We start from the raw sequence: 12,837 nt of genomic DNA, 5'->3' as shown, positions 1-12,837 counted from the left end.
GGACCCCAAGAAAGACATGGGGATCGCCCAATGACAGAGAAATGGATGAGATCTACATGAACAGCCTGGACTTCTATTCTTATTATTGTTAGTTCTTTGACAATCCATACATGTATACAATGCATCCTGGTTCCTCTATCCTTTCTTCCCTCTCTCATTTCCTCCCTCCCCAACCAGCTGCCCCCCTCTTCTACCAGTCCCTTTCCCAGAATCATGACTTCTGGCTTTGTTCTATGAGCTACTTGATTTAATCAGGGCCATTTGCATGACCACTGGATTGAGACTGTCTCCTGGAGTTTGATGTGGCCACAAGTGGGCGCACAATTGTCCCTTTCCTCAAATCTTTGCAAAAGTTCATGTTGAGGACAGAAGTCTAGGCAGATAATAGATCATAGGTAATATGAAAGAAGAGAGGGGAACGCTAGGAGTGGAGTTCTTTAAGTAGGGAGGGAGTCGGAAAATAAAGAGACACATAGAAAAGAGGAGGACTAAGCAAGACAAAAGATATGAAAAAATCCATATTGAAACCTACAATCTCAAAGATACCCTGAAAGGCTGGTAAAAGCTCCTCCTTGAAGCTATAGGTTTGTAACCAAAAGCCCAGTGCCAGGTGTGGGACAACTTCCTTAAGAAACGTTAGTCATGAAGGACTTAGAAGGCCACAAACAAGAAAAGCTAAGCAATGGCTCTTGGATAAGAACTACATGATAAGATCCTACTGCTGAAGACATCCCAGATGTTATGCTACCTCACAGCCACCTCTCCTCTATTCTCATGTGGGAGAAAAGGGGATAACCATATCTCTGTGCTTGGACTAAAAGGGTAACTCCTTCTCAAAGCCCAACCCCACCATGGTTCTTTCCCTTCAGCCGTTGGGTAGATTCATAGAGTCCCGAAGACCTACAATATGCCAGGAATAACACTACCTGCCACAAGTTTTAATGGTTTACCAGAAGGATGCTATGCACTAGTGCTGACTTCCTTTCTGTTTGCAAGAGTGTGTTTGCTTCTCTACAAACTACTGCTATTCCTAACTTCCCCCAAAGCTGTGAAAAGGAACCTAAATCACCCCCAGAATCCTCCTTTCTAATCTCAATAGTAACTAAAAAGGAAACATCTAACATGCTAATAGCATTTTCAAGCTCTATGTATGCGTGTGTGTGCGTGCGTGCGCGCGCGTGAGTGCGTGCGTGCGTGCGTGCGTGCGTGCGTGCGTGCGTGCGTGCGTGCATGTCAGGGGTCTCTGTTCTGGGAGCTTGCCATTTCTGCTAGGAAGGATGACCAGCAAGTTCCAGAATCCATTTATCTCTGCTCCTCAATGCTGGGGTTATAGACACACACATCATGCCAAACTTTTTACATGAGTGCCTGGGATTCAAACTCGGATCCTCACGCTTGCACACTCTTGTCTACTGAACTGTCTTCCCAGCCCCATGCTTTCAGCTTTTAAAAACGACACTATTTAATCTGTTCTTTCATATGGCCTAAGGGCAAGGATGAATGTGTCTACCATGTGAGGGGTAATAAAACAGATTTGAGAGGTTATGTATGTGAGAGAGATTTTAAACTCTGAGGGCTGTGATAGAACTGGGGTGAGTGACAGCTACACAGGGCAAAGGGCAGTGGTCCCCCAGTACTAATGTCCCTCTCTGCTCCTCATTGGCTGGTGCCACATAGGCATTCCAGTTGTTTCAATCTTTACAGTGGCAGATTTAGTTAATCCAATTTTTTCCATCCCTCTATATGTCGTGCAGACCTTACTGCTGATGTTAAATATGAGGAAAATGTTATTATTTTAATGCCAAAAATCCAGATGGAAGCTTTCAAATGTTAATTGACCTATGAGTCTCACCATCCAAGAATAATCAAGTGAGGATATTCAGAGGAACATTCCCCAAATAGGAACAAACATTGAATCATCCAGATTACTCTGCTTAACCCTAGCTACAGTGGTGATAGGTGCAGAGATTGGATTGCAAGGCATGTAGTGACATGCAACTGAGACTTAACCTGTGTCTAGCTCAAAAGGCCAGCAAGAGCCAGGCACATTGCCTAACATGTCTAAAATGCTCAGTTAGCCTTTGAGAAAGTCTGCAAAGCTTAGAAAAGCCCACTTCCTGGGGCAGGATCCTGGCATCAAAGCTGCTTACAGAGTCATAGAGATCATTACTGACACAACTACTGGCTGAACCTTTGTGGCTCTGTTCTTTCTGCTCCATCTTCATGCTGCTGCCTCGCCATCTGCTACATGAAATCAACGCTGGAGTCTCTGTGATTACACAGTTCAGATTCTGTGGATCGTTTTTCTTCTCAGGAAGAGGGTAGATAGCAAGTCATAGTTAATATGAAAGTAGATGGGGACACTGGGTGTGGAAGGCTTAAGTCAGGAGGGGTGGTGGACACCCCTCCCTTATTACTCCAAAAGCAATTTCTTTTTCCCCACATCATTCTCATTTTTTCCCAACCCAAGAAAATGAATGAAATGGAAACCAAATTTTCCAGCTCAAGACTTAATGATACATTCAAACTAAAAATCCAAAAGATCATTATGTTTGTTTACTTGGAACCAGACAAGCCTCTCTTTAAAGTTTAATTACCAGAGAATTAGACAACTCCTTCTACATATTGACTTCCTAAGTTAACATGGCATTTGTTCTGCAAGAGTCTCAACTCCATTTATTTTCTACTCTTCTCTTTGCTCTCCCAGTGCCACCTGGTGACTTATCACACAACCTGAAAAATCTATACATTTCCTAAACAAGGTCAGAAAGCTGGTTGGAGACTCCTGGTCACCACTGGGTCAAGTGTGTCTTGCTTCAGAGAATTACTAATGGCATCTGGAGAAAGAGAAAAGAATAATAACTCAGCTATTGATTTAAGGGTGGGGAGGGACAAAAAGAGAGTTCAAACCAGAGTCATCAGAAACTGGAGGTGTAACTCAAGTAGGCAGCAACTGTAAGGGGTCTTTGCAGTGGAAAGAATTTCCTGAGTCCGATGGAGGGGCAGCACACTCAGCTTCATTTAGGATGGGAGATGACTTCTGCGTAGAGGCGAATGAAGCCCATGACATTAATCCTGATCCACAAGCTCGATCCAGCTGCAAGTGCTGAACACTAACCTCAGCCCTAATTTTATTCTCAATCTGCTTAACTGACTCCTAGGTATATAAAGGTAAGTTCTTCTGTACATAATTCCGCAAAACTTTCGGGTGATCCCAAGTGCCTTCATCCCCATGCTCCAACATCACCAATAATGTTTTATCATCTTTGGGCCCTGAATTCCCAGCAAAAGTCTGCAAGCCATTCACATCAGTCAGTATGCATTTACATATCTGAATTCAGAGTCAAATAGTCAAATTCTCCACCTGTAGAACCAACCTACACACACATTAAAAAAAAACATACACCTTAATTAAGTAATAAGTTAATGGTCATCAATTTTATCGTGGTGATTGATATTCCTTGCATATCAACAGAAACAAACTGCACTATGCTCATTTTCTAAATAGCTCATTAAATTAATTTGAAGAGGGCAAAGGCCCGATGGTGGCATTCTGTGTATGAAAGTAAGCTAGCATATGGGGTGCTAGTCAAGGCAAAGGAATATTGGACAGGAAAAAAAATGCACTGTTCTCCCTTCCTTTCAGGAAGAGCCTGCTATGGTGAGCTGACAGTGCCTTTGAGACCTGCTGTAGCATTCTGAACAAGGGCATGTGTTACCTAGGGACAATGGAGCCTCCAAAGCTGGACAATTTCCATTGAGAACAGGATTCCTCTAATAGACAACCATCTGTGTTTCCCTCTCATGCTCCACAGGACTTCATGGAACTGCACTGAAGTCTGAGTCTTCCAGGATGATCCTCCCTCCTTCCCACTCTTCATTCACAGGTGTCAGATCCTTGTCATGGGTGCAGACTTTATCTGCTCCTTCTCCATCTTCTCTTTCTCTTCTGAGTTTCCAGAGGAAAAACAATCTTTTGAATTTTTAGTTTTCTTTTTGCGGGGGCTTCCTACAGGTCCCAAGCTACCATCCCAGAAGAGAGCCCTCTCCCATGAAGAGAAAACTAGAGAGACTATCAGAGAACTGACTCATTTGCCTCGCTGCCCCATGGGATAACTATGATTCAGATGAGCACAACCCATGTAAGAATTCATAGTTGCCAAACTGGTACCTTCTTAGGTGCAAGCCATGCTCCAGTCTCCAATGATGGAGCCACTCAAATTACTACTTATTAAGAATTCTAAACACTCTCAGGCTCACATAGTCTTTCAAAATTAATCAGTAATGCAGACAAGCCAAAAATAATACTCATTAATCCCATCTGCTATCAAATTCCAAAACTATCTGATTGTCTAGTGGCTGTGGCTGTACTGCCATTCAGATGTCAAGTCAAATGTGACCTTCTTATAAAAACCTTCCAGATGACCAATCATAACACATCCATCTGTCTCGTAACCCGTTCTACTTCTGTAGAGATTTTAGAGCTATCCGAAAATTTTTAAGTTATTTGCTTATTTGATGCTGTTTATTTCCTGCTTCAGAAAATACAGTAGAATCAAAACACCAATTGCCCTGCCCCTGCCAACGTCCACGGACTCTGCCACTATGTTGGTCATGAATTGGAATGGATTTGAGAAATGGCTCCGGTTTCCATGGAGCATACGAGCTATCTGAGTAGGTAAAAATTTGAGGAAGTAATTTCAGAATCTTTACAATCTCCTTTGGTAATCAGAATTCCAACTCTGAAAACTACATTATTTTTCCCTCTTCCTCCTCACCTTTTACATTATCCCATCTGCCGAGGAAAAGGCTGGGTTTAAACAACACTGCCACTTTCACCCCAGAGGAAATTGCTTTGGGTGCTAATCTAAGTCTGCAGCCTACAAGAATTTTGTGATTATTTATCTTTACCAGCAATCCATTTTTGAACAATCCTCCCAATTTACATCTTTAAAAATTGCATGTGCACACAACAATACATATATGCATTTAAACATAAATAAATAAATAAATAAATAAATAAATAAATAAATAAATAATACAGACAGATGAAATAACAAAGAGGAAAAAACAATTCTGTTACTTCCAGTTTTTTCAATTGGCCTCACCTTGAGTATCCCCCAGCATATGTGTGGCATATTTTAACATTACTAAACAAAGCAATCTTTTCCTAGAAGCAGGAGGTTGCCAAAGGTTAGAAGTTGGACAGGGGCCTAAGTAGAAGAGAAGCATGGGAGAATTTGAGAGTGTATTAGCATAGTTCTAAATCCTGTTTGTGATAGTAATAACAAGAATCTAACAAAGTACTGAACTCCATAGGACTGTACACACCAAAACAATGATTATTGCCTCATTATTGTTATATATAATTTTTACACTATATAATAAACAAACTGGAGAAAAGATCTAATGAATAGTTAGATCCTTGCCTGGTTAAAAAAATAAAATAATACAATGACCAAAAATAATCTGTTTAAAAACTCATCGTGGCTCTGCTTCTCATGAGATCAGATTTTCATGAAAGAAAATAAACACCTTTATAACCAACTCTTATTGATCCTTGAACTACACAGCCAACTCTGGTAAGTGGCTGCAATTAATCACTCAACCTGTCTTTCCAAAACGTGAGCTCCACCTTGCCACCTGCTCATCAACGGGTGAAGGTCCCCTTTCCTTGAAGCCTGTCTAGTCTTAATGACTTGCCTGTACCTGGAAATATACATGATGAACTCACAGGCATGTCAGAAATGATCATGGAGCTTTTGGTCAAGACATCAAATATTTTCTCTCAGAACCCAGCTTCCATGCTGAGAGAAACCCAAGCCACATGGAGAGCACACATTCTATCCAGCTGATAGTCCTCAGTGAGACCATCTTTAAGTTATTCTATCCAAGATGGGAACTTCAGTGAAGTCTACCTTCCAGCTGCTTAAGTTAGTCCCAGATTCTGAGGGCTCAGACAGTATAGCCACAAGTCAGAGCTACCACACCCTGTCTGTATTTCTGATCCACAGACATAAAAACATCATTCTGCTGATTTGGGGGACAGTTTGACTGACAGGTCCAACTTGGGTCCTATCCATCATCCACTCCACCCTTCTTTGTCAATCACACTGATTTTGTTTACCTCTGATGAAAATGCCACCCCCCCTCCCCCAGGCTGTCATGAATGAACTAAGGCCAAGTAACAGAGTCTTGACCAATGAGAAGTAAACTGATATTGCTGGTTGAAACTTCCAAAAAGAAAACGTCACATAAAGTCAAGCTCTTTGGCAATGGCTGGCTTTTTGAGTGCTTGTCTCTTCTCATTCTTCCTGCCTAGCATGCGGTTTTTTCTGTCTAAAAATGCAGGGAAATTACCTTACCGTTAGGAGATCAAGAGCCACAAACGCAAAGCCTGGTATGACGTGATTTCAGAAATGTGCTTACTTCATGAGGACCCTGTGAGGCCATCATATCAGACTGCATTGTTCTCTTCAAACTTGCCATTCCCTAGGAAAGGCCTGGCTTCTGGAGATAGAACTCGGGCCGTCAGGCTGGCACAGCAAACACTGTCACCACAGAGCCATTTCACCAGCCCAGAGCAATCTGTAATCAGAATTCTCTGCTACATGTGGCCAAATGTAACTGGTAGCAAAAGGTGGCACAGCAGGCCACAAAAGCTGAAATGTGGCTTCGCAGAGTTTGACTGAGCAGGACTGGCTTTGTTTGTGGGGTTCGAAGTTAGTTTGGGGCTATGAAAAAGACAACAACATTCCAATCAAAGAGACTTGTCAAACCGAAGATATACTTGTGATCAGAAGGATGTGGCACTCCTCAAGCAGAAGAGTAATCATGCCATGACAGGAAGTACTCTTGGCTTTTGTTTTAATGCAGGCAGGTGAAAACTGTATCTTTCCACCACTGACTGGGGTTCAACCTCACAGTCTTTTGCAATTGGTTGGTTAGTTTTAAAAGATATGGTACAGAAGAAATAAAGGAAAAGGGGAAGATGTCAGCCACTCCAGAAGTTTAAGTTCCTGAAATGCAAGGGGGTGTAGTTGGGGACTTTGCATAAATTAAAGCTTTACAAGGTAGTTAGTGGTGTGTTGGAGAGGGGTAAAACATTGGCACAAAGGTTTTACAAATGAGGGACATAAAAAAGATTTGCATAAAAGTCTTACAAAGTGGGTGAGATGTAGTGCTTGCAAGAGTACTTTCTTCTGGATTTTTGAACTATGAGTCTTGCACATCGTGTTATGTCCATATACCTGAAGAGAGGTTTAAGGGACTATGGGAAGTGGGGGGCTGGTTTTGTTGGCTAGACAGTCAAGGATCCTGTTATGAAATGCTGTTAAGATCAAGATTTGAATTCCTTGTCCTAAACGAAAGTTTTATAGTGTCTGACAGGAAAAAAAAAAAAAAAAAAAAAAAAAAAAAAAAAAAAACCTAATATTTAATATTTTTTATTATTTTATTTTATTTTACAATACTATTCAGTTCTACATAACAGCCACAGATTCCCTTGTTCTCCCCCTTCCTGCCCCCCTCCCCTTCCCCCCAGCCCACCCCTCATTCCCACCTCCTCCAGAGCAAGGCCTACCCTGAGGAATGAGATCGACCTGATAGACTCAGTCCAGGCAGGCAGGTCCAGTCCCCTCCTCCCAGATGAACTATGAACCAAAGGCTGAGGGGTCCCCAACTGGATCAGGCCCTCTGAATAGGTAAGACAGTTGATTGGCTTGATCTGTTTGGGAGGCAACTAGGCAGTGGTACCAGGTCCTGGGTTCATTGCATGAGTTAGCTGTTTGAAACTTGGGATTTATGCAGGGATGCTTGGCCTAATATTTAATATTATTTCTTACAATGGGACCTCTAAAAGTTCCCAAGTCTGATTTCATGTTCTGCTATCCCTTTATTAAACTTTTAAATAATATTTTTGAATTTATATTTCATAAGTAAATTTCAAAGAGATAATGAAGGAGCAGAGGAGAAAGACACAATATATGTATCTGTGGTTCACTGCCATACCTTCACAAATGATCTTTTCAGTGACCCACGAGCAGAGGATTCTGTGGTCCCCTAACACATGGACATTCAGGGAAGTGTATCAGAAATACAGGGCAAATTCTCTGTATCTAAGACTGAAGAAGCTGGAAGAGGCTGGGAAGCACTAACAGACCCGAGAGTCCACCACAAATGCACAAAACAGACACACCAATCCGTAGGGGAAAAAAGATTAATCAAGAAACCTTATCAGACCCTTTGTTTAATCACCTTACTCTCCTGTAATGGCTAACCACTCATGTGGAAAATAGTGACACCAAATGCTATGAACCCAAACATGTGCCCAGAAGCCATAATCCCCAGAATGGCTTGGTCTGGAGACAATATTTTAGGAGATAATTAAGTTTAACTTGGGGCTAGGAGTGGTGGGATAGCCCAAGAGGCTGATCCTGGGGGAACTCCACATCTTTGAGGAAGCCTGGGGAATATAGTGAGTTCAAGACCAGCATAGATACACAGTAAAACCCTATTTGAGGAAATAAATGAACTGTGGTCATGAGAGAAGACAGAAATTGAAGACAGGATTTATAAACTGACAGACAGAGAAAGAGGAAGGCAGGGGGAGATCTTTTCTAGTCTCTTTCCTCAAAAGGAAGGCAGAGTGCACAGGTAGCTATGTTGGAGGCATAAAGAGGGCCCGCAAAAGCAAGCAAGCATACTTGAACCTGATCACAGACTTAACTCCAGACCTGGGAGAAAATAAATTTCTATTGGTTAAGCTTCTGAGTCCAGTATTTTGTGACAGCAGTCTGAGACAGCTCACACACACACACACACACACACACACACACACACACACACACACACAAGATAAAGGAAATGTGGGTGACCTCTCTTCCTGCCTGCCCTTCCTCATCCATCAGGAAATCCTAAGGAAGTGCTGGTAGACAAAGGAGAAAGATGTAAATTGCGTTGTGCTACATTTTCACAGTTCCAGCAGAAAGAAAATGCAACATCAAGTACAAGCAATCAAAGACAAACTGTGGAATTTCCATAATCCCACAAAACAAGTGTTCCCATAGTTAATGTAAAACCAGGATTGCATGCATCAAAAGAAAAATTAAGAAGAATACAAAAGCCTTGCATGTAGTGCTTGCAAGAGTACTTTCATCTTGATTTTTGAACTACGAAGTCTCTTGGACATTATCTTATATGAAGAGAGGTTTAAGGGACTATGGGGAGGGGGGAGCTGGTTTTGACGGCCTAACAGTAAAGGATTCTGTTATGAAAAGCCATTAAGATCAACTTCTGATTATTACACTCTGGGGTGTGTTAAACCTGAAAATTGTGAGGAGAAAAGACCAAATCCAATTAAAGCAAGCTGTATTTTGGGGTGCACCCAGTACTGGCCAGCTGGCTGTCTCACCCTAAGTGGACTTGAAAGAGACACCCCCCAATGGGTGAGATACTTGGCTGTTACACATGGTTAGAGAATACAATGAAAGGGGAGGAACAAGGGCGAATGGGGTTGCGCGTTTACCGTAGGTTGAAAAATGGAGGAAACAGGAACTTATTCTTAATTACAAATAGAAACCTTAACTTGCAAGAACTTAACACAGGACAAACAGGAACTTATTTTTTAACTACAAACAGAACCTTAACCTATGTGGAAGTCCAGCTCCCACCTTTCAAAGGGTTCTTAGGTGGAGGAGACATGAATTAAGAAATGATCGATATAAAGAGAGACCTAGATGATGAGAAGAAAGATAGAAACACAGGATAACGTCAGGAGGGCCTGGATCAATATCCAGCAGCCTCATCCTTTTTTGAAAAGGGAATTTTATAATATGCCAAGGGTAGAGGCAAGACCTCTCGCCCTTACAAGATCAAAGCACACCATATAGCCAAGTGTAGACCCTTCTAAACACCTGGTGAACACATCCGTGGTCAAATCATCCCATTATGCAGCCCTACTGGGTAAAGCAAGTTCAGATTCTCTGACCCTGAGTAATTTCTCCCTAGGAAGCCTCTGTGGGCTCCCATAAACCTGTATAGGACAAACATGAACTTGTTCTTAACTGACTTAACTGCAAACAGAACCCTTAACCTGAAAGGTACATGTTTCCTATTTTGGTCTCCCATTAACTGGCAAAGTATGCCCTTCCTGTTTTGGTCTCATATTCCCCCTTTGAACTGTATCCTGAGTCAAATCCTCGACTGTGTAGTTGGCGTCTAATTATATTGGGAACTAATAACCATCAACTAATGGCACACAGATGGGAATTTATGTATCTAATTAAGACATTAATGATTCAAGGGCCAACAATAATTAGCAGAAACAGAAGGGTCAAAGGCCCTGTGATGGCTGGCATCAGTCACTGTCCAGGAGGAGCCCAAAAATAAGAATGGGCACCAGCCATTTATTTCCTATCAGGTCCCCCCCCCTTTTTTTTTTAAATGTTTCTTTGAATACAGCCAGATTAACTCTAATGATTCCCTAGTGGTTGATATAGAAACAACAGTTTTTTCTTAAAGCCATATAATATATCCTCATTCTACATAGAGCAGGTCCAGTGTCCTATCATATTATAGAGTTAATGTAGCTAATGAACCTATTTGCCTATAGATCTGAACCTATTTGGTTTTAGCGGGTACCTTTCCTGGTATACCAATAGGCATTTTGCCCCCTATGCCAGGGACTTACCTTTTGACCTAACAGCCCTGCCTCTTGAGGACAGGGGGCAATGTACCCTCTTCTGTAACTACTTCCTCAGAAACCAGGACACTGTTGTCACAGCCCAGGAATACTGGAAGGCTAGAATGCTAGTTAAATGCTTGGAGGGGATTCAGGCAATGGGACCTTCATCAAAAGCATCTGTCTAGCTGGCTGAGCTGAAGAGACAGGGAGCAGTCACATCAGCTGAACTGGTTCACGTCAACTTTCTGCAAGTCCAGATCTCACAGCCTTTGGGAGCAGTTTGTAGTCTGCAGCTGATTCCTGGATGTATCTGTCAACCAAGTGGAAATCTGTGGAGACAGATAATAGACTAGGGACAGAAGTTAAGGAAATTAAAGGAAGATGGGAACTTTCCTGATAGTTGGCTGGGGGGTGGGGTGGGGCGGTCCAAGACCAGGGAGGAGAGACATTCATCCCATCCTCAGGAATAGGCAGATAGGGAAACAGGCTGTAGTTATCTGGAGTCCATTTGACCTGTGAGAAGTGGTTCCAAGTCTTATGACTCCCACAATTCCCTGAAGTTTATGATTATTTTTTTTAGTTTACAAAATGGAATAAAAGTTTTAGATATATTAGTGTTACCACTGTTTGTAATCTGTACTAAACTCCACATTTTAGAACAAGCAGCTAACAGGTGTCTGTAAGAAATCTCATTATGAGCAGTGTGAAGAAGCAGCGAGAACGACCCCTGGACAGACCAAACCCACCCACCGCCGCATCCCCGCGTTCAGTGCCGACGTCCCCCGCCACCGCCGTGCCCAAAAGAAAGGCTGAAGGGGATACTAAAGGAGATAAAGCCAAGGTGAAGGACGAGCCACAGAGAAGATCTGCAAGGTTGTCTGCTAAACCTGCTCCTCCAAAGCCAGAGCCCAAGCCTAAAATGGCCCCTGCAAAGAAGGGAGAGAAGGTCCCCAAAGGGAAGAAGGGGAAAGCCGATGCTGGGAAGGATGCGAATAATCCTGCAGAGAACCGAGATGCCAAAGCAGACCAGGCACAAAAAGCTGAAGGTGCTGGAGATGCCAAGTAAAATGTGTGCATTTTTGATAACTGTGTACTTCTGGTGACTGTACAGTCTGAAATACTATTTTTTATCAAGTTTTATAAAAATGCAGAATTTTGTTTTACTTTTTTTTTAAACTATGTTGTTAGCACACAGAACACTTCATTGTTTTGGGGGGGAAGGAACATGTGTCACTAACAAAATGTCTCCCAAGCTGGATTGATGATGGTTGATGTTGGAAAACATCTTTCCCTGCTAATATTGAAAGACTCCTCTTGGCTCTCAGGGGAGACGTCCTGGTGTTGACATGTGTGACCACCATGGCCTAGTGTGGGAAACTAAATTCATTTCTGTGTCTTCCTCCCCTGGACCATCAACATAGACTTAACTCCCTTCAAACCAGAGACCTGTTGGAACCTGACCCCCAAAATTGGTTTTGCCAGTCTATCAGGCAATCTGGACTTTGCAGTGGTATCATTGTGTCCTCAAAAGAGCAGCAGTTCCTTTTATAAAAGATTGTGGATCTTCAGATTGATAATTCTGCCGTGTTCATTTGGTTTCCTGAAAGTCAGGGTCGGCTTGTGAAAAGTTGTTAAACAACATCCTCAATGTGAACTGTCAGCCCTCACTCTAAGTTCTCCCCCTTTTCAAAGCATCGAATGAAGAGTCATTGGGTTTTATAGTGGCTTTCTGATTTTGGTAGTCTATACAAGAAGGGAGTTTGGAAGTTCTTGTATACTGTTAATGACTGTCTGCCCATGTCCTGCCTGAAAAACCATGATTGTTTATGGAAAGTATCTTTAATAAAGCTGGATACAGTTTGGCTTGGAAAAAAAAATCTCATTACAACAATAGCATGGGGAGAGTCAGAAACATTTCCCATTATTCACATACCTTAAACCATTATCTTATACCCTTAGAACTCACTTAAGCTTTCTCATCTTCAGACTTTCATACATCTTAGAACACTTTCTTAGACCCTCAGAACTTGCACAGTCCTTAAACTTTTTTTCCATCTAATCATTTATCAGAGGCATGAGTAGTCACTACTGACAACAGTCATTGTAAAGCAAGTTCCTTTAAATAAAGGAACAGGAAAAATGATATTTGAAAC

General features: G+C 42.1%; 1 protein-coding gene across 1 annotated transcript; it reads left to right on the top strand.

Annotated features, from left to right (window-relative positions):
- The first annotated feature begins 11,378 nt into the window (after positions 1–11,378).
- LOC114699667 (non-histone chromosomal protein HMG-17-like) lies at positions 11,379–12,561 on the top strand. Its single transcript, XM_037204431.1, has one exon. It carries the CDS (start codon positions 11,379–11,381, stop codon positions 11,748–11,750), a length of 372 nt encoding a protein of 123 aa, XP_037060326.1. The 3' UTR covers positions 11,751–12,561.
- The last annotated feature ends 276 nt before the right edge of the window (positions 12,562–12,837 follow it).

Source organism: Peromyscus leucopus, chromosome 4 (assembly GCF_004664715.2).
Source record: "Peromyscus leucopus breed LL Stock chromosome 4, UCI_PerLeu_2.1, whole genome shotgun sequence".
Taxonomy (NCBI): Eukaryota; Metazoa; Chordata; class Mammalia; order Rodentia; family Cricetidae; genus Peromyscus; species Peromyscus leucopus.
This window is presented reverse-complemented; position numbering and strand designations above follow the sequence as displayed.

What these genes read in the sequence shown, in the direction of transcription:
- LOC114699667 (XM_037204431.1), top strand. Translation starts at nt 11,379, where the DNA reads ATGAGCAGTGTGAAGAAGCAGCGAGAACGACCCCTGGACAGACCAAAC.